A 25,749-nucleotide genomic window follows, 5' to 3' on the forward strand; every position below is an offset into this window, starting at 1 on the left:
AACTGATGCTTTGCCACAGCTACCCAGGGTGTATGCAGTCGACAATATGTGTGGTTTGGGGACAATAAATAATGGGGATCAGATACTGGCCAGGTGACTCTGTAATAATAATTATTAAGCAGAGCCCCACTTGCTATGGTCAAATAAGGTATGATCTTATTTTTCTGATTCTAAGCTTCCTTCTTGTTCTCTTAGAGTAACTTCTAACTCAGGCATGGCCAAACTTGGCCCTCCAGATGTTTTGGGACTACAACTCCCATCATCCCTAGCTAACAGGACTAGTGGTCAGGGGTGGTGGGAATTGTAGTCCCAAAACATCTGGAGGGCCAAGTTTTGCAGTGCCTGTTCTAACTGAATCATCACACACAGATGTTAACTCTTGCTTTGATTTGTGAAGCTTATTGGTTTGTTATCTTTTGTTGTACCAATAACCTTTCAATTATTTTTATTTATTTCCCTCCCTTCACCCTAAGTTCCAAGGGTGGGTCACAGCATTAAAAGACAACATTAAAAACAATGTAAAACTACGGGCATAAAAATAAGGTGGGTCTTACCATTCACCTGGGAATACTTTGACTGAAATTGACAGCACTTCATTAGGCCTTAACCTGCCTTCTGGAGGGCATAACTGCCCATTTAGGACATACTTATGTTTGCATCTCGGAATGATGAATTCCTCTTATGGTTTTTAAGCTATTCTGGTTCTGGACAGTGTACTGCTGTGTGAAAAAAGACATTGTAGATGGCGACTTCTTCTTCTAACAAATGGTAGTAATGATAAAAAAAAAAAATCAAAGGCTTATATATGATCGTTTATTGGGGTTTCGGTAATGTGCAAATATATTGGATGACATCCAGTGATGTCTGCCCACTTCCACAGCAGAAATCTGCTTGTGCATTCTCTCTTTCTCTCGTCCAGCTCCCTTTTGTGCCCCCAAACTCTTCTCTGGATAGTCCTTCAGCCCTCTGGAGCAGATTTTGGGGGCATGTGGGTTCTGTAGGGGGTTGAGAAGCAAGAGAAGCCTTGTTGCACAAGAAGACACTTGCTTGTGCTATTTCGGTTCTCACCCATTAAATTTAATTGAATAATCAGCTGTTGTTATTTATTAAGAATTGTATGTACCACTCTCCATAGATGTCAGGACGGTTCACAACATAAAAGTACTGGGGGGAGGACATAATAAAAACAAGAGCAAGAACAAACTAAAAACCCCACATTATAAGAGCTTCCTAGGAGGAGGTTGTAAAGACCGGAGGCTGGGTATTACTGGGAGACTGAAAAGGCGTTGGTCGCCCATTGAATGACTGTATTGAACAAGAAATATTTATATGTGCTGATTTCATGAGGCTTTTTGCTTTGTTTCTTCAGATCCCAGGGTCAGAGGATGGCTCATGCTGGATTCTTACTTGCCCACTTTTTCTCTCACTGTTGCATATCTTCTCTTCATATGGCTGGGTACCACATTTATGAAGAACAGGCCTGCTCTGTCACTCAGGGGTCTTCTCATTGTATATAACCTTGGAGTCACCATGCTTTCGTTTTACATGCTTATAGAGGTGAGTCTTTTCAGTTTTGGCCCAGTTTTGTTGTTGTTCTCCAAGTTTAATAGATTGGGCAGTTTGGCAAAATTGCTTTTCACAGGTCATATTTTCTGGGAATCCTAGTGTTTTACTTTCTATATTTTACTCTTTATTTCCACCAGTATCACATGGCTCACCTGCCTGAGCCATCCAGACATGCACAGTTTGAATTATTCCTTGCTCTACATTCAGGGTACATCTATTGTTCCTGCTTCCATAGTTGATCTTCTGTGATCTCAGTGATCTTATAGGAGCTTTATTGAATCATATGTGCAAAGACTGGACTGGGTGACCTTCTGGTGACTTCTAGAAATGAGTCTGTAATGAACTATATTTTGAAGCATAAACATAAGAGATGCCTTACATTACAATTTTTTAGCCATTTGTTTTACAAAAGGGAGGAAAAAGGGGAGGATCTGAAGCACTGTCACCAAAGGGCACACATGATACACAAATTATGTACAAAACAGCCCCAGTGGACACTTTTCTGCATTGGGAGAAGCTCATTTTGAGCAGAGGGGCCATGCATAACTCACTTTTTTCTCCACACTGCAAAACAAAAGCAAAAACAAACCCACGCAATGCCTTCTTCCTCCCTGCATTCTGAGCATTTAAATTTGACTCCCGGCTGGCGGGGTGGGGGGTGGAATCTAGCACCTCTCCCCAACCTGAGAGTAATTACTGTATATTAGGTAACACATGGCCAGAGTAATAATATCTTCCTGTTTAGCTAAGGCTGCAGTATGAACCCCATTTACTGGTGGAGTAAGACCCATTGAATTCAATAAGGCTTACATTTGAGTAGGCAGGGTTAGGACTGTGCTGTACATCTGTGCTGGTGGTGGTGTTTTTAAAAGGTCAACCACTAGTCCAGTTAAACTGTGATGGCTGTCTTCAGAACATGTGGGAAGTGGAAGTTCTCATACGAAAACCCATGACCACATGAGGAGGACCAGGACTCTCCTTTCCATAAATTCCATTATTCAAGTTGCCAAAGACAAATACCTCTGACTCAGGTGTGCCACTGGATGCTGAGATGTTGCAAATCCTTCAGGCAGCTTCTGAACATATAAAGGCAGGCCAGTGAATGTGAGCAACCACATAATGTTTATTGTCCACATTTACTTGTGTAGCTCCATTTGGTTTTTTCAGGCAACCTCCTCACTTCTTGGTGTGGGGGGCTGTTTGCCCGTGTTTAACAGTCACCACATTGTCAGTATTGGAACATCAACCCTATTTTGGATATTTACTGTAGCATATACAGTAACTTCCACTGTGTTCAAGTATTTGAGGTCTCTGGGGCACGCTAGCTGCAGTCTTTAAGTACGGGCTGCATTATATCTCAGCAGCCCATCTAAAACCACGGATTAAACAGTGGCTCTTCAAAGATCATCTAAAAATAGGCAACCTACATAGAAAGCAGGGCTTCAGTGAAGCAGGAACTCTGGAGTGCTGGGTTTTCTCTAACTTCCTGAACAAATAGAAATGCAGGGCCTTGTCTCTCTCCCTGCCCTCCACCTCCAGCTTTTGCTTGCAGGATCTGTTCTGGTTCTTTCCATAAGGTAAAGGTAAAGGGACCCCTGACCATTAGGTCCAGTCGTGGCCGACTCTGGGGTTGCGGCACTCATCTCGCTTTATTGGCCGAGGGAGCCGGCGTACAGCTTCCGGGTCATGTGGCCAGCATGACTAAGCCGCTTCTGGTGAACCACAGCAGCACACGGAAACGCCGTTTACCTTCCCACCTGAGCGGTACCTATTTATCTACTTGCACTTTGACGTGCTTTTGAACTGCTAGGTGGGCAGGAGCAGGGACCAAGCAATGGGAGCTCACCCCGTTGCGGGGATTCGAACCGCTGACCTTCTGATCGGCAAGCCCAAGGCTCTGTGGTTTAACCCACAGCGCCACCCGCGTCCCATTGGTTCTTTCCATGGATCCCTCCTAATCCATCTGAAAAGAAGCAGACTTCACCTCTTTGCCAAAACCCAAGGCTTTGGTTTCAATAAACCCTTTGCTTATCTCAAACAGAAGAGTCTTGCCTCATCCTCAGGTTCTAAGGCAATTCCTACAAGGATCCAGGCTTAGTACATAACAGGAATAGAGCTGACAGGGAAACCCCAATAGCCTATACCAAACCTTTCTTGGGTCCTCAGCCAGCTCATATTACACCTGTTGTGGATGGTGTAATAAACAAACATCTGCCCTTATTCCCTTATGGGTAACACAAGAACCCTTAGAGTCCTTTGTACGTTCTCCAGAGGCCAACCAGAGAATATTGAGAAGCAAAGCAGCTCGTAAGCCTGATCTTTATTGAGCTGTTGCAACAGGGTGCTCCCTTCACATGTAGGAAAGGAGGAGGACCCCGAACAAAGGTGTGCCTGCCCTTATATAGACATTTTAAATTGCCCATCCTGGAGTCCAAGACCGCTCCCCAGAAACATCATACATACATCACAGAAGGGGTGTAGCTCAAGACCACCCCCCAGATACATCATAACTACATCACAGAAAGGGTTGTCTACAACAGAAATCTGAGTGTATTGTTTATCTCCTGTCTGGCAGACCTGTTAATGGTCACTTGATTGGATACCCTGGGGAGCCTGGTCAGTCTTTTGTAATGACAAATACTTAGTTCCTGAGCCAGGTCACAGGCTCACTCTATTCATACACAGACATACCCTTAAGACAGGATTTCAACCTTGCAGAGAAAACATTTGGTCAGTTTGGGAGTCAAAATGGTTTCAGGGCTGTTTTCCTGTGCAGCTTCAGACATGTGGTTTATATATTTATGTACATGTTTGCTTGGTACCTTTATGAACATTTATTATATAAGACCTTAATTTTTTTTTATTTCAATGGCCTCCAATGTGGAGCTTCATTTACATATGCAGACACACTCCCATCAAATTCAGAGAGCTGTGAAGCAGTTGCACATGAGGGTGTTTGCATTCATATGCGGTACTTGTGTTGTATGTTTGGACGGTTGTCATGGAGTTCTTGCTGGGTTGCAGTGGCTATTTCGGGCCTGTTCACTTTGCTTGAACTTCTCCTTCAGATAACTTTGCCAGGTCTTCTTTCAAGCCAGCCAGTAAAAGTATATATACTGCCATCTTCAGCATAGTTTCACTTCCCCATGTCAATATTCGGAAGTGACTTCAAATTAAGGGTGTTTTCTTTCCCATATTCCCACATATATTCAAACAGGCAGGATAATTATGCTTAGAACAAAGCTGCCATTGTGAGCAGAGTCTATTTATACTTGAATTGTCAAACAGAGGCCATTTACTCATGTTACAATGGAGATTTGTTCATTAGGTTATGCGAGTGGAGGTAATTTGCCTCCTAAAATTAAATATCAGGAAGTTTTGCTGTTGTACAGAATTTTGCTGTTGTACAGAATTTTGTAGTATTTCATTATTCAGGAACTAATGACAAAACATAACTATACATCATGATAGCTGAGATAACATGCTACAAATATGCTAATAATAATAATTTGTACCCTGCCCATCTGACTGGGTTTCCACAGCCACTCTGGGTGGCTTCCAACATACATAAAAATGTAATAAAACATTAAACATTTAAAAAGCTTCCATATACAGAGCTGCGTTCAGGAAATAATAATCATTTATTATGGATTGTGTGCTACAACTTATGAAGGGATGTTGTCACAAAACAAAACACTGTTCTACCATTGAAGGGGTGTTAAGATAGCTTTTAAGAAACAGACAAATGTTTAGGACTGGACACTTAAGATGCAGCCCTGAGTGTACTTTTCTGATGATTTAAAAACTAAGGTCTAAAGCTGTCATTCAGATATCACTTGCACCTGCAGCACTGGGCTATAGGTATTCTGGGCACCTGGCAGGATCACACGAAGTAAAGGGCTTACAGGAGTGTCTAGGTGGAAATAAGACAATAGATGCATACAGTGCTGGAAAGGGAATATAGAGACAAGATCACCCACACGGTCACAGCTAAGAAACTTGGACTGGGATGGTTGAAATTAGGATGCAGGGAAAGAGTGGAAAGAAAGACTGATGGGAAGGCAAGTAGAGAATGAGGCAAGAGAACCAGCCACACAGGCAAGGGCAGAAGGTAGCCTCTAACCTGTAAGCACTTAAATCCTCCTCCAGCTTAGGAATGCACAGTGGCAAGTTCGATGCACTTCTGGGGGAACAGGGAGCTTAGTTTCCTTTCACTCTCTGAATTAGGCAACCAGCATGGCTTGAAGTTTGGCAGATTCTTAATAAACTGCATGCTGAATCAGCGCAGGTATGCAGCCTTGCATTAGATGATGGGAAATAAATATTACTGACTCACTGAGTCACACTCTCTCCTACCGATTGCAAAAGACATAACTTTTGCAGCGTTCTAGGGCTGTGGTTATTTTTGCAATGGTTCCTATGGTGAATTTTGCAGGTGGCCTGCCCCACTTCATTAGTGCGTGGAGGTGCTTTCTCTGGTTTTGGTGGGGAATAAGTAGCTTGCACCTCTTTGTGGGGTGCAAAAGCAATTTGCCCAAATAAAAAGGGGTAACACTCAGACAATTCAGAAGTGAAGACTTGCTTGTCTATTTAACCCTCCCAAATAAATTCTGATGCAGTACATTCCACAATGCAGCCTTTGACAGCTGGGCACCGACCAGGTGTTTTGAACTACACTTCTTTCAACCCCCAATCCGAAACCTCTGGAGAGTATCAGCCGTCAAGTTGGCAAAGGCTGCCTTATAGCCACAGAGGACGCATCCCTAGCATGGAGGAAACTGGTGGAATGTAACAAATGGGGAGAGAGCAGGTGTTTCTTTGTAGAATTAGTAGGATTGTAGCTTTATCAGGCCCTTAAATGGGACCTCCTAGCTCTGTTTTGAAGACAGAATCCCCAGCCTCCTTGCCTGCCTTTGTGACCTCACACCACCCTGCAAGCGAGTGAAATGATATGCAGGCTGCTCTAATGAATAAGAAATCTATGCTCCTTCAGTTTCCATCAAATATATTTGTCAGTATGCAGTGGTCACGTTACTCTTCCCATCTGCCTCTCCTGCACTCAGCTGGGTGCAAGCCACTGCTCTCCGGATTATTCTGACTGCAGACATGTGACATTTCAGAGTTAAAGGGACTGTGTTTGATAATGACCCATTTCATTAACTCCCTGGATTGGCAGAGCAAAGGTATAATTCCTTTAAAAATTGCTGCAGTCCAGTCCACCCTCAGCTCAACTTCAGCAAACCTCTGTTGAAATGAATGGTGTTTCCACATCTGCAGTGCTGAGTGGATCCTTTTGACTTGTCATCTTCTAAGTTGGAACATCAGTGAGTTACTTTTGTAAAGAAAACAGGGTTGTTTGCCTTTCAACTCTTGAAACAGAAGTCTTGGGGTTTTCCGAGACACGGGGGGGGGGGGGGAACCAACCTATTCACCCTCCCACTATGCTCTGAGCAGGCAGTATTTAGAATAAACTAAATATTTGATTTAAAACAATAAAATAAAATAATGCCTACAGCAATACAAGGTGATGATGAAGGGCAAAAGAGATAGGGTTGTTGAAGGTCGCCGTTTTGTTTTATTAAGTGAAAGTTTCTGAAATGTGTTAGCACATAGTGTGCTTTTGAGTAAGGATATCTGTCTTCTGCTTCCAAAGAGAGGACAAGTGAAAAGCTGCTCAGGCAAATAGCCAGCGTAAGGAATTACTAATGGGCAATATCAGTTTCAGCTCTGGCAGCAGAGTAAGTGCAGTGCTCAGTTATGTTTGTCATGCTATTACCAACTGGAGTTCACCAATTGCACTGTTGTGGAAAGTGATGAGAGTTGGAAATGAGCTGCAAGCCCTTGGCAATTAGTAACTGGCATTGAGCTTTGCAATTAGCATCAAGAACCTGGCTTTCAGGAGCCCTGCAGGCCTAAAAAAAAAAAAAAAGGAATACAGTACCTTGCTTTAGGAAAGCATGGTTTGGCAGTGCACGCCTGTACATGCACACCTATACGTGGGAAGTCCCATTCTTTTCAATGGAGCTTACTCCCAGGTAAGTATGTGCAGGATTGCTGCCAGTAAGGCATCTCCACATACATGCATACGTATAGACTTAAAAGAAGGATGCTATGGTTAAAAGGGCTCTGTTGGCTTTCTTAGCAGTAATGGCGGCAGGGGCGGGCACTGCAGCAGCAAAATAAAGCCAATCTTTAGAAAAGGGATGAGGAAACCTCAGCCCCTGGTGGGACTGAATGCAGTCATTTGAGTCTATCTAGCTAATGCTTCCTCCTTGCCTGGATGGAAGCTAGAGAGGGGCGTCTCAGCTTGTGCATAGGTGAGCCTGCTATGCCAAGGTAAAATTTCATCTGCTGCTCTCTTTTCACTTTGGCTCCACCATCCACTGGCATATGCCCCGCCCCGGGTGATAACTCCTAGGGGCCGAGGTCCTTTCCCTGCCCCCAGTAAAATATTTGAGAGGGCCAGACCCTGCCAAAGTTGATGGAAATTGCCATTCAATTGGTGTGTGTGCACTGCATCTTGTGATCAATTATGTGGGTCGGGGCTTACCTCCCCCCCTATTTTATTCAAGTTGGCACCCCTCCCCCCCACCATCCCCGAAGGTAGCCCAGAAAGGAATGTGACCCAAGTGGAATCTAGACACATATAAAAAACAACTGTGAAAATGTTTTTTTAAAAAAACCGTTTTGAAAAATATATTGAATTTGCCATAGCTCACCATCAGCAGCTTATGTCACATTTTGTATAATGCACTTTACAACACACTTAAAACATTTATTTACAGCTGTATAGCTGAGTCCCCTCAGTCTGGAAAAAGGTTCCTTACCCCCTGCTTTAGAGGCCAGTATTTAGAATTTCATCTGTAATGTTATGAAATGCCAATGAAGAAGTTTCAGAAGTTGTGGCTGGAGAAACATATTTCCCCTTTTCTTTCTTCCAGACAGTTAAATGTGATGTGACTGAGAGTTTCTTACACTGCAGACATTCACATTTTGTGCTTCATTCCTATTCAAACTGATTTGCAGGGTTTTGTTGGGTTTTTTTGCATTAAATGTGCATTCAACATTTCCACCACTTCTGCTCCAATCTAGTCCCGCTCTTTGATTGTAAGCATGTTTTCTCCCAGTTTTTCTGGGCAGGCAAAGGAAAAGAGTGGAAATGCTGTGGGCAACAATGGCTCTGTCACAGAAATATAGGGAGAGTCAATGGTTATGCAAGCTGCCTTAAAAAACAACAACCACCATGCAACATGTTTGTAAAGAACTACTACAATTCCACCAAGGGGAAAGGGGTTTATGCCTGTCTTTCATACCTTCTTCGGCTCCTTTAATAATTATTGCTTGTCTTTTAGAGGAATGCCCATTTTCTTCTGAGGTAACTGAACTTACAAAGCAATATTGCTTGCTCTAATCCTGCATACTGCACATGAAAATATACTTCCTTAGGGATCAGGTTCACACATGCAAAGTAGTTCTTCATGTAAGGGGGGAATCAAGAGTGCAGAGGCAGTTTTAGGGCAGCATGACCAGTTCTTCCACACTGGGCCCTGACATGAAAGCTCTGATCGCTTCTCGGCCTTTTGGCTAAGATCAAGTGTAGTACCTGACATGAAAGCTCTGATGGGGTACTATAGTCCTTCCTCCTCCCCAAAATCTACTTAGTGCTTTTCCAGCTTTGGGATGGAGCAGGGAGGGCTCTAGGACCCTGCCCGAGCCCTCACACCTCCTTCCCAAAGTCCAAACAGCAGAAGGCCTGGAAAGGGGCACCAAATTTTGGCCTAGCTCAGGGCACCATAGTACCAAAGGCCGCCCCTGGAGACTGGAATGATCTTCAGCCTACTGTTACATGCAGGAATCTCTAGATCAGCACCATTATTTTGAGTGATGGGTAAAATGCAACACTAATAGTTTGAAACATTGCTTGTTGGTCGAAGGTTGGATTAGATCTGAGCAGAACTCATAGTGGTGATTCCCCCCCCCCCCTCTGAAACTGAGAATTCAGACTTAGTTACCTTTAATTAACCAATGGGACTTCAGTCATGAAGAAGTCATCTCATCGATTTCCTTGGGTTCTAAGACTGACTTAGTCTGGATCAGACACAAAGTAGATATTTACCGTATTTAGGGTGTTAGTAGTGAGACTACGTTTGAAATTTTTGAAGATACCTGCCATTTTGTTCCTAGTGATTTTTGTTGTTCTTTCGTGATTTTAAATTCCCCTCCCATACTTATAATTTTGCACATCTTTTTTTATGAGAACAGGGATTTAAATTTGTTACCATGCATAGAGCAGAAAGCTATCCACCCTTCAAAACCCCACATGATTGCAGTGATTAATAATTATTAACAATGGGAAATTCTATTTGGAGTAACAGAATCTGTTTTCTTCTTCTCCAGCTAATTCTTGCCACTTGGGAAGGAGGTTATAACTTACAATGTCAAAACCTGACCAGTGCAGGAGAAGCCGACATCCGGGTAAGAAACAAAAAGCAACCCAAGAACTGAAAGTTGGCTGTGAGGCTGGCAGGAGTCGTATTCCAAAATATCTGGAAGGCACCAGGTTGGCAAAGGCTAGGCTAGCCACACCTTAATGTCTCACAGTTCTTTCTTAGGCTGTATTCATGTATACACACTTAGCTTAGGGGCAAGTCCCATTGAACTCAATTGGGCTTCCTTCTGGATAGGTATATAGAGGATTGCACCATTGCCACATTTCTATACCTTGGTAGAATTTTTTTTAAAATGCATTTATCATTCTATGGCTAATCTTTAACTCTGCCTTTTAAATTTTGTCCATTGGGGTGGGTTTGTTTGTTTGTTTCAGGCTGTTTTTCACATGACGATCTCTTTGGTGTACAGCTTATGCTGGTGCTTTTTAATGGGAAAATTCAAGCAAGCATTTCCTAAAAATAGTTTTTCAAAAGGAAAAAGCTTACAACCTTCTGCAGCTAAGAGAGGCTATTTCCTCCCCCCCCCTCAAAATTAAGAAAATACTTCCTACCTCTCCACGTATCTCTTCTCATGCTGCGCCTTCTTCAGCAGCTGTCTGGATTCAGCCAGGACCCAATTCTAGAAAAGAAGCTATGTTTTCCTTCTCTTTTCCTTTTTGCACTATTTACTTGCCTGGTAGCAAAAGCTGGAATCGGAGAGTAGCCATAAAGAAACTGCCTATCAAACTTGTATGTGTATGTGGGTCTGTGTATATCTCTCTTTGTATACTCTTTATATCTTTAATCTTAGAGTTCTAAGTGAGACAAGAAAAAGAACTGGCACGAAAGGTATTCTTCTAACTGCAATTGCTGATTTCACTTCCCTCTGAACTTTCCTCCCAAAAGCCTTGGTGCTGAATTCACATTAGATGCTTTTACTCTTGGCTTGCTGTTTCTGCTCCTCCAGATTCAAAGGCACCATTCACTTGCATAGAATTGTAGAGTTGGAAAGGACCCCCAAGGGTAATCTAGTCCAGCCCCTCCTTAGCAATGCAGGAATCTCCGCTAGATCACACGTGAGAGATGGTTGTCCAACCTCTGCTTAAAAACCTCCAAGGTTTTTAACCTCCAATCCTGCGTATTTCCAGACTCAAGAATTGGCACTGAAGACAACGCTCCTGGGTTGAGCCCGTGTGAGTCTTGACGCAAACGAAGTTGTAGGAGAGGGGTAGGGAATTAATTTATAAGAAGAAAGGGAGTACAGTTGTTGGGGTGGGAAAGCAGTTTTATGAAGATTAGTTGGAGGGAAAATGGGGCGGGGGGAGCTAGGCATAGACTGTTGCATAGACAGGAACCGAGCCATAGGTCGGTGGGTAGCGCATCTGCTATGCATGCAGAAGAACACTGCTTCAGTCCCCAGCATCCTCAGGCAGTGCCTGGAGACTTCAGCCTGAGACCCTCGAGAGCCACCGCCAGTTAGCATAACTAACATTGAGCTAGAGCAGGGCTCCCAAACTTGGTTCTCCAGCTGTTTTTGGACTACAACTCCCATTGTCCCCAGCTAGCAAAAACCAGTGGTCAGGGATGATGGGAATTGTAGTCCAGAAACAATGGGAGACCCAAATTTGGGAAAACCTGAGCTAGAGGAACCCACTAGTCTGGTTCAGTAAAGGTAGCTTCCTATGGATTTTCTGGCAACAAGTGGCATCATGGTTGGTCCTACCGTTAGGTGAAGTGCTTGTTTCCGGTGGCAAATGATCACCCTCCCTGCTGCTTCCCTCCCCACTCTCCCCCATATCAGCTTCATTGAGGGCAGAGGGCAGGAGTGCAGCTGGTGGTGATGAGGCTGGTGGTATTGCTGTACCTTCCCCTGGTGTTGCTGGTGGCAATGCTATGACTGTATTGTGGTGGGGCTGCAGCTATAGGCTCAGACTGCTGGTCTGGGTGGTGCAAGCATCGAGGAGCCATCTCTGCTGATCTTCTGCCCACTGCGTTTTGGGGAAGTTTCTGTGACCTGTGCTGTTTCTCCTCCAAAAGTTGAGCAACTAGCTCAGTTGAAGTTAAGGTGACCCAGATGAAAGGCAGTGTTTGGCATAGCAAGGGCTCTGCCTTAAAACAAAAAACAAACAAACAACCCTCTCTGATGTTTGCTTGCCTGCCTGTGCTCTTAACGTATCAGTACTTGATCCCCAAGCAGTTGGCTTAACTGAATTATGCACTCAGGATACAGCTAAACTCTGGAATTTGGTACCTGCAAGAAGTGATGGTGCTTCTAGATGGATGCTTATTGTGCAAATACATGCAGGGTTGTTGTCCCTGCCCCCGCCCCAGCATTCAAATGAGTTAATACAAAGGACGGTCCCTATTATCTCCAATGAAATCTTAAGAGTGGACAGTGTTGGACTAGAACTTAGGAGACAGAAGTTCAAATTCCCACTCAGCCATGGGTAACCTTGGGCTAGTCAATGACTCTTAGCCTTAACCATACGTGCCAAGTTATGCTTGACGTTGGGGGGCTTTGTCACGTGCGTGTGATGTCACAAGTGCAGCACACACGTGTGACATCACAAGTGTCGGGAGGAGGCCTCGGGGCTGACAAGGCCTCCATCACCATAGAGAGGACCAACACCACTGCTTGGAGGCCCAGCGAGGCCCTCTGCCACTGCAGGGAGGCCTGACAAGGCCTGCAGCAGCCAAGACCCTCAATATTGGGGGGGAGGGCTCAGCCCCATCCCCACATATTTCAGGGAGGCTCAGGTATCCTCAGCCCCATAGAGTTGGCACCTATGGCCTTAGCTACCTCATGAGACTGTTGAGAGGATAAAATGGGGAAGGGGAGAACCTTGAGCTCCTCAGAGGAAAGGTGGAATATAAAATCAATTAAATGCCATAGTAGAGATTTAATGTACTTACCGTATAACTCTCCTTTCTCCCAAGCTGGGATTCAAGGAGATATGCCACCTGTCAAAATATGGTACACGGCACTCTTGTACCACAGAAACTTAGTCTGGCAGAACAGGGAGAGAGTAAGTAAATACTGCACAAACGATTTGCCCCAACATAAGGGAGCCTCTGCATATAGCAAGCATGTTCTTTGTAAGCTGAGAACATTGTATTTACTCCCACCGTGTGTAAGAATTTCTCCACAGTCAACGGCATGCAGGGCCATATGTAAATGCCTCGCACAATTTACTTGTTCTGCTCAATTCATTATCCATTATTAGAGCCTGATACCCTGTTGCAAAGCCCACCATGAATTGCATAGTTCTGCTGCTGGATCGTGATTCTGAGGAGTAATTTGGAAGCCTTGCTGAGAAAATGCAAAGGAGAGAGGGCATTAATAAACAACAGCTGCTCGGGGATTCAGCATTGCATACTAAGTAGGTTCCTTTTCTAAGACAGGAATTGTAGTTGCTCAGAATTAAATCCCACTGGAATCTACGAGGATTACTTCCAATGGCTTGTGTTTAAGACTACCTCTAGGAACGAAGTCTGAATCTGTTGCACTCTCTGGGCTTGTGCACACTGCTCTTTCCAGACATGGTCCATGCTTAAAAGCTCTGTGTCTGGGAACCCTTTTGTTTGCTCTTTAAAACCCCCTCTTTGAAGCTCAATTGGAGCGAACAGCAACCCGCAGAAAACCTGAATTGATGTTTGCTGTGATTGAGCACTAAAATGTGAGTTTTCATGGAGAAAACGCCAAGGCAAAAAGCAAAGCTAGGACACAGAGCTTTTAAGTGCAGACCTGTGGCTGTAAAGAGTAAGCCCCATGGAATACGGGGGGGGGGGGGGCTTGCATCTGCATAGGACCAGGCAGTACCCAATTTTTTATTACTGTAAGCCAGATATGGGAAATCTGAGGCAGTCCAGATGTTGATGGATTACAACTCCTCTCAGCCAATGGCCAGGGATGGTGGAAGTGGAAGTGGTAGCCCAACAACAGTTTGAGAAGGGCAGGTTCATCGCCCCTGTTTTAAGCCATAGGAAAATATCTTAAATCTGAGTTTTGCCTGACTAAAGGATTATTCAAGGATAGCAGAACATGTTCCTCCAAGAAGAGAGATATTAATTCATCTGTCTTGTTCCTGCAGGTGGCAAAGGTGTTGTGGTGGTATTACTTCTCCAAAGTCATTGAATTTGCTGACACGATGTTCTTTGTTCTGCGGAAGAAAAACAGTCAGATTACTTTCCTTCACGTTTATCATCACGCCACTATGTTTAACATCTGGTGGTGCGTCATGAACTGGATACCTTGCGGACAAAGTTAGTATTTGGAGACGCAGACTTAAAATGTAACCAGGCAACATACCTAGAGTACCTTCATATATGATAGATCTAACAGCAGATCTATGCAGTCCTGCCATTTGGGGGAAAGTGGAGGTGAATCTCATTTAGTAAACATGAACAAAATGTTGAGTAAGCTGTTAGGCTCACGCTCCGTCTGAAGTAAACACACAGCAGCAACTCAGTTGCCATTTTGCTCTGTTGAAATGTTCTGCTGCATTTAGTACCGTATTTTTCGCCCTATAGGACGCACCAGCCAATAGGATGCACCTAGTTTTTTTGGGGGGGGGGGAAATAAAGAAAAAAAATTATTCCCCCCCCCAGCCACGGCTTCAGCACGCCCCATGCTCCGGGCAGCAGGCTGCTATCCGCAGCCTAGGGAGCCCTGCGGGAACTCCTGCGGGCTCCCCAGGCTTGCTGATAGCTTCCTGAAGCCTGGAGAGCGAGAGGGGTCAGTGCGCACCGATCCCTCTCACTCTCCAAGCTTCAGCGAAAGCCTGCATTCGCTCCATAGGACACACTCAGTTTTCCCCTTCATTTTTGGAGGGGAAAAAGTGCGTCCTATAGGGCGAAAAATACAGTATATTGTAGAATCGACCTCAGACACCTCCTGTATCCTGCAGATGATGTGATGGATTAAAGTGCGCAGAACAGCTAGAATACTGCAGCACATTCCTTGAGATCACTAGTTCAAATCTCACATGCATACCATCCCGATCTTGGTTTGTGAGCATTGTGCAGAAGCCCCTGCTTCTTCCTTTTTGAGTCTCTTTTGTGCAACGAGAAATACTGAGGATGCAAGAATTTTCTGTAGTCCTCCGGCAGAGCAAAGGTTGGAGGGGTCTCATAGATCTACTTTCCCCTTGTAGTGAGGTGAAGTAAAGGAAATGACTCTGAGCTAATTAGCCTATTAACACAGGAACCGGTTGCAGTTTTAAAATGATAGAGCAAGGGTGAGAAACTTCTTCTTTTTTTTAAAAGAAAAATATTTTATTTTTCATTTTTGAAAATAACATTTTTTTCTTTTTATATATACATATCTAATCCAAATTTTTATTAATTAACTTCCCTCTGCCCCCCCCCAGTTTCCATCACTCCCTTTTATTCTCCTTGCATATAATTATATTGGGGTGAGAAACATTTCAAAGGCTAGAGTAAGGTGCTATCGTCCCCATCCCCCACAGATCGAGTTTGACAGGTGTGGCAGTCTATCTGTCAATCATTTGACATCCTAATGACATCAGATGGCATGTTTTTGCCTGCAGTTTGGAATCAAACCATGCTAGCAAATGCACAGCCTGCGAAGCCCGATTAATCACCAGTGTTTGCAGGGAACTATGCACAGAACTTTGCAGGCACCACCCACTTAGTGGTGCTTGCAAATCCCCTTTTGGTGGAGCCACATCTCTATGGCCTCAGGTGTAGGGTTAGGCTGTAGAGATATGGCTTCACTGACACCTTCCCAGTCCAGTGGCCCAAGCCTGGATTATCTGTCCTTTAAAGCAGCTTTAGCCACCCCAGCAGCAGTTGTGAGCCAACTCACCACCAGAACCAACACCACTTGAACAAGATTAGAAAGAAACCCATATAGACTACAAGAAGGAAAACAGCATAAACTCATGGAACCATCATTATGTAACACTCCTATGCCATGGTAATAGAGGCTCTGAGCTCAGCTGCCAAAGGAAACCCTGCCAGTTCTTTACATTGCCAGTGAACCATAGTATTGATAGTATTGAGAATTCTCAGAAGCAAACTCTTAACAATGTGTTCAATTCAATCACAGGTTTCTTTGGACCCACCTTGAACAGTTTTATCCACGTCCTCATGTACTCCTACTATGGACTGTCCGTCATTCCATCCATGCGCAAGTATCTGTGGTGGAAGAAATACCTCACTCAGGCACAACTGGTACGCTTACAACATTTTGTCATTTGTACTGACCATAGTTCTGAAAATAAATATATAAATCCTGTGTAGCAAGGTCAAGCTAGCAATGAGCCAGTTTGCAATGGAAGATGAAGTTGAGGGTGGGGAAGCTTTTAGTTCTTCAAGGCAGATTGTGTTCCTTCTTCTTCCACTGTCCAGGGACACTTGCACAATGGCAAGGAGCCAAAGCCCTATCCCAGCTTCCAAACATGTATATGCACATCTGCACCATGCATTACACATTCACGCTGCATGTGGGAATCAGCGTGATGTAGTGGGTTTGTCTGCAACACAAATCTTCTAAGATGTGTATGCCTAATTCTACATAGAATCAGGCTTGGGGCCATCTCAGTCTAGCTGCTCCACCACGAGAACCATGAAGAGACCTTATGTCTTGGAAGAAGGGAGCAAGGAACACACAGCCAGGCAATGAGTTGCTCAAGGCCAGTATTTGGGAGAAGTGTGATGGAAGTAATTAAATTTGAAAAGCCACAAGAATCTTATAAGAACTGGGGGTTTTGTGGGTGGGGTGGGGGAATATGCCGTATTTTTCTCCCTATAGGATGCACTTTTCCCCCTCCAAAAATGAAGGGGAAATCTGGGTGCGTCCTATGGGGCGAATGCAGGCTTTTGCTGAATCCTGGAGAGTGAGAGGGGTCGGTGTGCACCGACCCCTCTCGCTCTCCAGGCTTCAAGAAGACATCTGCAGCCTAGGCAGCCCTGCGAGAGTTCCCGCAGGGCTGTCTAGGCTGCGGAAAGCAGCCTGCTTCCCGGAGCATCGGGCGCCCTGAAAGCAGAGCGCCCGGCACTTCGGGAACACATCCGCAGCCTAGGCAGCCCTGCGGGAGGTCCCGCAGGGATGTCTAGGCTGCGGAAAGCAGCCTGCTTCCCGGAGCATCGGGCGCCCTGAAAGCAGAGCGCCCGGCGCTTCGGGAACACATCCGCAGCCTAGGCAGCCCTGCGGGAGTTCCCCGCAGGGCTCCCCACGCTGCGGATAGCAGCCTGCCGCCCGGCGGGCGGGGCGCCCTGAAGCAGAGCGCCCCGCGTGCTGGACAAACATCCGCAGCATGGGGAGCCCTGCAGGAGTTCCCCGCAGGGCTCCCCACGCTGCGGATAGCAGCCTGCTGCCCAGCGCGGGGCACCCTGAAGCGCCGGACAGACATCGGCCAGCCCCACAAGCTCAGGGGACAGCAGGGAGGTGCAGCGCTGCCATCCCGCTCTTCCTCGACCTGGTTAGGTTTCCCCGACCTGCTATGGGACGAAAAATACGGTACTATACTGGAGCAATACCAAGTGCTGGCAGGAACAGAAGTAGCCCCAGTGTAATTGTAGTTGATCCCTCTACTCATTGACACTGCCCCATGTTTTAGTGTGAGCCTTGCCTAGGTTTAAATTCGAAGGACAACCTGTGTGGCACAGATGCAAGTCACATTCCAGATATAACTGGCCATTGCACTTGTGCATCCTGCCCCCTATGCAACACTGTAATAGCCAGAGCTGCTCTGTGCTGAGACAATATATGGGCATGTTCTTTGATGTGCTCTTGAGGGATAGTGTTATGCCCGTCACATTGACGCTGTTGCAATTTGGAGCACAGCTGCTCCATGCTTCTGTCTTGACTTGTAGAAAACTCATGCATTAAGTGACACTTCATCACCCGAAGAGTTTCCAAGCTGGTGCCATCAGACATCACAGCTCTCCTGCACTAAGCAGGATCCTTGTGGCAAACTATTCAAGATATTAAGGCCAGGTGAACAGAATATGTAAGAACCCCTAAAACATTAATGGCCTTATTTTTGTTGGTGTTGCCACAAGCGTCAACAGGTATGAGTAGTCAACACTGCCGCTATGGTGTCAAGGTGCGACCTGTAACTTTCTGAACAGAATTGATGTGGAGTCACCCTGGCTTCTCTCTCCAACAAAACAGCCATTCCAAAGGGAAACTGCCCATTTTTTATACATTCATTAACAACCTGGGTATTAAATGTAGGTGAACGGTGGTAGAGAGGAACTTGTAGATTGACAACACAACTATCAGCCATGAGAAAGGGGAATGAATTTCACCTGGGGAAGGCCTAATCCTGAAAATGATGGGCACTGATATTTCTTTCTTCAACAGATCCAGTTTTTGCTCACCATTACACACACGCTCAGTGCAGTTGTGAAGCCATGTGGATTTCCATTTGGTTGCCTCATCTTCCAGTCTTCATACATGGCCACATTGGTCATTCTGTTTGTTAACTTCTATGTTCAGGTAAGTTGAACAGGAAAAGGATAGCTGCATATGCTTAATGAAGAGTGTCTTGAAACTTGGCATTCCTAGCTTTAACGGAGTCAAGCTTGGTTTCCACCCCATGCTGGTTTTTAAAACAAACTTTAAGGATCTTCCTCAAATTGCTCATTGAGTTGAACTTGAAGGGGGCACTGAGGTGAAGGAAGCAGAGTCATTGCCGTCAGCAATTATGCAACATCCACTGCAGTGTGATATAATGTTTCTTATTGGTGTGTCCAATTCTGCAATGTTAAGAGCCTTTGTTGCAAGGCTCCTTGCCGGTATTCAGTTCCCGAGAAACGTGGGGGAAAGGAAACGTGACAGCAAAATCAAACCGAACCTTCACTTATAATGAAAAGATAGATTAAGTCCACTAGTGTGTCCACCAATTCAGCAGAATCCAGCAAACTCTGTACTACAAAGCTTCAGCAAGCAGGCAGAAAATACAGGCAAAAATTATGCTTCAATGGCTACAATGGAGTCCTAATGGAAAATGATGGGCAGGCCCAGTTAGGAATGTGCATTTGTCATCCACATCAAAAGAAAATAATCTGGCCGCTTCACCCAGACCCAACTGGGCTTTGCAATGCAGGTTCATCTGCTGCATATGTAGAAGCTGTTTCTGTGGGCAGACCTTTCTTGGTGAAGCAGGGCTGAAATATTTAATCCAGTATTAGCTTTATTATTAAATTTACATCCCACCTTCCCTCCAAGAGCTGAAGGTAACATGGGTTCTCCTTTCAATTTCCCCCCTCCAAGGTAGTGCTAGGGGATAGTGACTCTCCCCCCTCCCCGCTCAAAGGACACCAAGTGAGCATCATGGGCTCAGTGGGGATTTGAACCCTGGTCTCCTACATCCTGGTCCAGCACTCTAGCCTAGGCATCCCCAAACTCGGCCCTCCAGATGTTTTGGGACTACAATTCCCATCATTCCTGACCACTGGTCCTGTTAGCTAGGGATGATGGGAGTTATCGTCCCAAAACATCTGGAGGACCGAGTTTGGGGATGCCTGCTCTAGCCACTACACTACAGTGGCTCTTATCCCTTCTCCGGGTGCAGAATGGGCCAGAATCAAGGGCAACATTAGTTCCAGCGACAGATTCTTAAGCGAGAGAGCACAAGCACCTTTTCCGTGCAATAAATTTGCTTTGCTATTGTTTCACATGCTCCACTTTTTTCTTTTTCAAGGCTGTTCTTCTGTTAAGAGTTACAGCGTTCTTCTTGTACTCAAAGCTACACTATATTATTATCTTTACTTGTTTTATTATCTAAATTATTTGAGATGGTAGCACATTCAGTGCTGCTTGTAAGAGCAGTGCTGTTCACATTTCAGCAAATCTAGCGCTTGAATGCTTACCCTGCATTTTCAAAAAAGGTGGCAAAGCACATCCCTCCCCTGCCTACAGTAATTTCACGAACATTATACAGAGGTCTCCCAATTACGTATCTATGTGCCTATTTATTTATTTTTTTAAAAAAAGAACAGCAGCATGGCTAACCCCTTTTATCCTATACATATAGGGTTGGAATTTTATGCTGTTGTGTCACAGAGAAATAGCACACCAATGACAGAATGCAACTACTGTGACATACTCTATTCAACCTCTGTAATAATAATAATAATAATAATAATAATAATAATAATAATAATAATAATTTATTATTTATACCCTGCCCATCTGGCTGAGTTTCCTCAGCCACTCTGGGCAGCTTCCAATCGAGTGTTAAAAACAATACAGCATTAAATATTAAAATCTTCCCTAAACAGGGCTGCCTTCAGATGTCTTTTAAAGATAAAATAGCTACTTATTTCCTTCACATCTGAAGGGAGGGCGTTCCACAGGGCGGGCGCCACTACCGAGAAGACCCTCTGTCTGGTTCCCTGTAACCTCACTTCTCGCAATGAGGGAACCGTCAGAAGGCCCTCGGCGCTGGATCTCAGTGTGGGAAAGGATCAAATGAAAGGACTTTCCTGTGAAATCTTGCACAGCAATGCTTAAATGGGAAAAGAAACTGGAGCAACAGCCTGGGGTGGGGGTGGGGGAACACTACAAAACAGCTGTAAATTTATTGCATAGCACAGCTCAGCAGTTCTTCCTGCAGTTAGGTATAAATAAAATCACTTCTAGATGCAATAGATCTACATCTAAGTTTGTTGTAGGTGTTGTTCTCTGTAGCAGTCGGCTGGGTGGTCAGCAGCATCTCTATAGCTTGCTGAGGGGGGTGAGGCTGGTGTACACACACTGGCAGAGCCAATCCAATGTGGTCTCTGATGGGTTTGCACTGCACCACCACCCCTCCACCTCTTCCTCCCAGTAAGCCACAGCAGGGCTGGTGATAAAGTCAGTGGTGAGCATTCGGGTAACTGCTGCTGCCTTGCTGACCTCTAGTGGTTTTGCTGATCCATTTCTTTTTAGCCCTCTATAAAGGATGTCTATTGAGTTTGTTTAGGTAGCTTATAAGGAAGAGGTTTTGTTAAGAGAGAGTTGTTAAATAGTGACAAAAGCAAACACATACAAAAATAGAATTTCTCCAGCATGATACCATGTATTTCAAATAAATGCATCTGCCATGAGTTTTTCTGTGTAAGTCCAGGAGCACATTTCTGTTCTTCTCAACTGTCAATCCGTTTTCTGGGCTTCTGGAAGAGATTTCTCTGTGGATAATGAATGCATTTTCTCCCTAGGTGTGACATTTTAAGTGCAAACAGAGAAAAAACTAATCTACTCCATTCTGTTGAGTATGATATTCTACAGCCAGCACCAGTATGTTATAACAGTTGCCATAACACCAGCTTGATGAAGGCTAGTATTCAATTGGGGTTGCATCCGTTGTTAGTCCTGCTCAGGGTAGACCCATTAATGGCTCAGGTCCATTAATTTCAACAGGTCTACTTGATGTGAACCTTAGTTGGATACAGCCCCGAGTATGTTTATTTTGTGAGGAGAAATGTTAGTACATTAGACAAAAGCCTTTGGAAAAAATACTGGATAAGGAGGCACTATCAATAGTGGAAACTGTTAAAATAGAAGTCATGCTGTTGTATGCTTTTTAACTGTAGGAAATAGAACTTTGGCTATGGCTAAAAACATTCAAATCTACTTAGAAGAGGATGGTCCTAATTTTGATTACTTCTGTTTTTCCTTCCAGACATATCGGAAAAGACCTTCAAGAACCAATACAAAAGAGGCCTCTCTAGTAACAGAAGTCAAGAACGGGTTCCATAAAGACTACATAATGGCAGCTAATGGTGCTCTGAACAAAAAAGCACAATAAGAAATATATTTTATTATACTGTAGTGTACAAAATCCTTCTTCTTTTTTTTTTTTTTTTGCTAAAGCCCCCCAAAACACGAGTTGACCAGGCAGTTGTGCACAGCTTTAGTATGAGATTCGACTCTGTTTCGTTATCGTTTAGCAATTTTTACTCCCTTGTTTAACTCACAATTGATGACTTGTTTTTAACAACGTAGTTTCAAGTGTTTTGATAAATACCTCCATCGAAACGGTGAGGACATGCTGTCTCTTTCACCCAGCCAAAACAAAGCCACATTTTGTAAATTTTAATCGTGGGCAGAATGCCCGACCAGAGTTGTTCCTTGGGATAATGAAGGTATGGGGTGGTGGTGCTTTGAACAAAATCCTACCTATTGAAACCAGCGGCAGGTTCACAGGTATTAGTTGTGCAGACATACAGTATATAATCTCTGTCTTAGGAAGAAGTGTGTGTTTTAGTATGGTTGCATGGTGACACTAAATTTGTTCCCCCCTTGGATTCCAGGAAAAAAAGTGACTTGTATACTAAAAATCTTTGTTAATATCTTCATTGGGGATAAAGAGAGGTAAGAGGATTACTCCTATTCCAAGTTCTAGCAAGAGGCAGTGTAAGGTGCTCTAGAATTTCCTCCAACTTCACGTGCCAACTAAGAACACCTGAACTGCATTGTCCACCCTGAAACCATCCAAATGCTGGTGTAGCTGCTGCCACCCTTTAAAAATGTGCTGCAACAGGTAAACCAGCTCCAGATCACCTTGCAGAAAACGTGTTGGGGCATAACCCGTTATCCTAAGCAGCGATCGGTCACCTGACAGAGCCGACTGCCACCTTGCTATTGTCTCTTTTACCCTTCACAAAGCTTCCTTGGCTAACCAAGAAAGGTATGGTTTATCTCCAACCCCCCCCCCCCCGGTTTTAAATCTGTGTGACTGCAGAATACAAGTTCACTACATGCACCATAATATTCTTCCTGTGAAGCAGTAATGTGGAAATCAGGAAGAGGGGCTTGTTTACAGGCAGGCATCATCATTACTGCAGCACGAAAGTGATAAGACTTAAGGCAACCCTATACAGGTTTGCTGAGAAATAAATCCTACCCATTTCAATGGGACTTAGTGTCCTGTGTGTGGGATTGCAGCCTCAGAGTTTTAGCATTAAAATATGACTAGTCGGATCACTTGCACCACCAGCAGCCCCTGTTTTGAAGCTGAACCCCTACTTCATGAGCTTTGCACCTTCTTAATTTCTTGCTGTGGGTCCATAAAGCCCACATGCTTGAGCCACCTTCTCTGACATTTAAGTGCTTCTCTCTCTACTCTATTCTAGCAGCCACCATACCTATTTTAGGTGTGTTCTGTTACTAGCAGATTAAGCCTGTTCGACACTCAGACGCTATGGCCTACGGTTACAGTGGTAAGAAGCTAGATTCTGACACACATTCGTAAGTGTCATCAAAGCATACAGTCCCCTTTCAAACAGTTTTATCTTGTGGAACACTTAACAGGCACTTAACATTTGCTGCTGATGGACACTGGTAGTGACAGAGCTTGGTTTAATGCAGCTTTTATTCCCAATATGAACCTAAGAAATTCAGCCTACCAAGCAGCTGATTGATTCTGTACTATGACAAAACATCAGCAGGAGGAAGTAGCACTGCAGCTAAGACAGCTCAGCCTTGCTGCCTGCAGATAGCGTAAGTAAAACACTTACCATTCCACACATCCATTATTTCATTTCCATGTTGGCCACCCCTCTCCCAGTTGGTGCAAGCAAGACCGGCCACCTTAGACAATTTGGCACCCTAACTTTGTACAACTGATGGCTCCAAATGTAATCAGCACACATTAAAACCTGGAGGATGAGGAGGCAGAAGCGTTGGGAAAAGGAAAAAATAGTTGTGTCTGGAGTCCAGGTGCAGGACACAACAGAATCCTAAAAGCTCAGCATTGGCACAAGGACTGTGACCCTGAGCATGTTTACTTGCAAATGATTCTCACTTAAATCAGTAGGACTTACTCTGGGGAGAAAAAAGCTTTGCTAGAAGACAGGGGGCCCCCAAATATATGCACCATGCCTTTATGAAGGTGAACTGTAGCCACTGATGGGCAAAACAACAAAACAGTATCACATTGGGTGTAAGAAAATAAGATTCATCAAAGCACCTTAAGCATCTGATTCTTAGAAACCATCAACCTTTAGGAATTCAAGTGGAAACCAGGAAGCAATGACAATTTTCCCCTCTAGAGGGTGGTACACACAGCACTACATGAAACCAAATGACCACTTGGGTGTTGCCAGAAAGATCCTTGAAGTGACTAATTCCTTGCCTCTATTTTACTCAAATAAAATCCACTTGAATTTAGAGTTCTGGCATAGAAATTCTCACCAGCATTCCACAATGCCTGAAGCAATCCCCACCTGTGTGAGGAGCTCCCATGTTCAGCAACCTACAGATGTGTAGCCTGCTGAAGCCGTGATGGGTGCTTGATTCCTTCGTCTCCGGGAGACATGGTTCCACTTGACTTCCAACACTTGATGACTGCTGAAAACAACTCTTGGAACAAACAGGTGTTTGAATTTTAACCTGAGACAGACACACTTAATCCAAACACAGCCTGAAAACATTTGCATCGGGGATGTGAAATTCATCCAAAAATGACAAGCCATTCCGAGGAGCTCTCAGATCTCCTGGTATTTGTTAGTTCAGGTATGAGAGTTTACTTTGCAGCGAACATTCACAGCAGGGGTGGCTAACCATTGCTGGTGTTGCTGAAGCCCCAACTCCCATCCAACTTGGCCAGGCTGGCAGGCACTGGAGGCTATTGGTAGTGTTAGCAACTGCACACCTCACCCCTGGGTTTAAAGGGTTTTTGTTTCATTTTTTAAGGATGAGTTGGGGGGGCAGGGAAGGGGAGGAACATTGCCTTACTCAATCTTTCAAAGGGCTGAAAAATACACTGTAGATTTAAAACCACTTGATAAAATCGTAATCAGGTACATGTCTGAATACGCAAAAACTAGTAACATGCTGCTATTCTGAACAACCATCAGGATAACAACTTCTGAAATTATTTTCCTGTATCAGTGTTTGCTGTTGAAAATAAAACACGTTTTACAGTCAATGCATTTTGCGGTCTTCTGTTCTTCCTATGTGACAGTGCAATAGCTTGGAATATGAAAATACCCAAGATTTGGCTTAACGGGGGTGGGGGAAGGGTGTTAATTATTTTTTCCAGCACTAGGTTTTGGGGGGGAGGAGCCACATTCTATCACCCATTACATGCCCTATTATATCCTGCCTCTCTCTATATAAACTGACTCAAACTCTTGTGTTCATCATCTGAGGCCCTTCTTCATGTGTCCCCTCCCCAAGAGGTCTGGAATCTGCTAATACGAGAATGGGCCTTTTCTGCAGTGGCTCCCCATTTGTGGAGGAGGTTCGTCTGGCACCTTCATTAAATATCTTTAGGTGACAGTCGAAAACATTCCTCTTCAACCACGCCTTTGGTTGATTAACATTCTACAGCCTTTTAAATGTGTTTGTGGCATAGCTGTCAACTTTCAGATTTGAAAATAAGGGATCAGCAGCCTTGGAAATAAGGGATCAGCAGCCGAAATAAGGGATCAGCAGCCTCACCTGTCCCAGGCACTCCTGTCTTCCACTGCCTCCCACAGTTTGGTCAAACTCATGCTGGTAGCTTCGAGAACACAGTCCAATCATCTTGTCCTCATGGTTCAATGTTACTAGTGAGCAAAGTTACCCAGTCAGGATTTGAATCTTGGTCCTAACTTTTGGGGTTAAGTTTCTATTTAGCTGTCCATTAATACTGACAAATCGTATCTCCCATTCATCTCTCAGATCTCCTTGTAAATCTGAAGTACTGACCTCACCACATCCCGAGGTAAAAAAATTCCCCAAGTTAATTGCACATTGTGTGAAAGTAAGTGTGTGAAGCTACAGCATTCCTACTATCAGCTTAAGTGACACATT

At 44.4% G+C, this 25,749-nt stretch overlaps 1 protein-coding gene across 2 annotated transcripts in view; it reads left to right on the top strand.

The window, feature by feature from the left end:
• Positions 1-24,880, top strand: part of ELOVL2 (ELOVL fatty acid elongase 2) — a 51,562-nt gene extending 26,682 nt beyond the window's left edge. Inside the window, exons 3-8 of one of the 2 annotated variants that reach the window (XM_081873164.1) lie at positions 1,370-1,557; positions 9,964-10,041; positions 14,087-14,258; positions 16,066-16,190; positions 18,328-18,462; positions 21,632-24,880. In XM_081873164.1, the coding sequence (XP_081729290.1) occupies positions 1,370-1,557; positions 9,964-10,041; positions 14,087-14,258; positions 16,066-16,190; positions 18,328-18,462; positions 21,632-21,757 (824 nt within the window). In that variant the 3' untranslated portion in view covers positions 21,758-24,880. Of the gene's footprint in view, positions 1-1,369; positions 1,558-9,963; positions 10,042-12,782; positions 13,022-14,086; positions 14,259-16,065; positions 16,191-18,327; positions 18,463-21,631 lie in introns of those variants that run through there. The other variant, XM_081873165.1, reaches the window with a different exon arrangement.
• Positions 24,881-25,749: the final 869 nt, after the last annotated feature.

This window comes from Podarcis erhardii (assembly GCF_964252035.2).
Source record: "Podarcis erhardii genome assembly, chromosome: 8".
In the NCBI taxonomy this organism is placed as follows: Eukaryota; Metazoa; Chordata; class Lepidosauria; order Squamata; family Lacertidae; genus Podarcis; species Podarcis erhardii.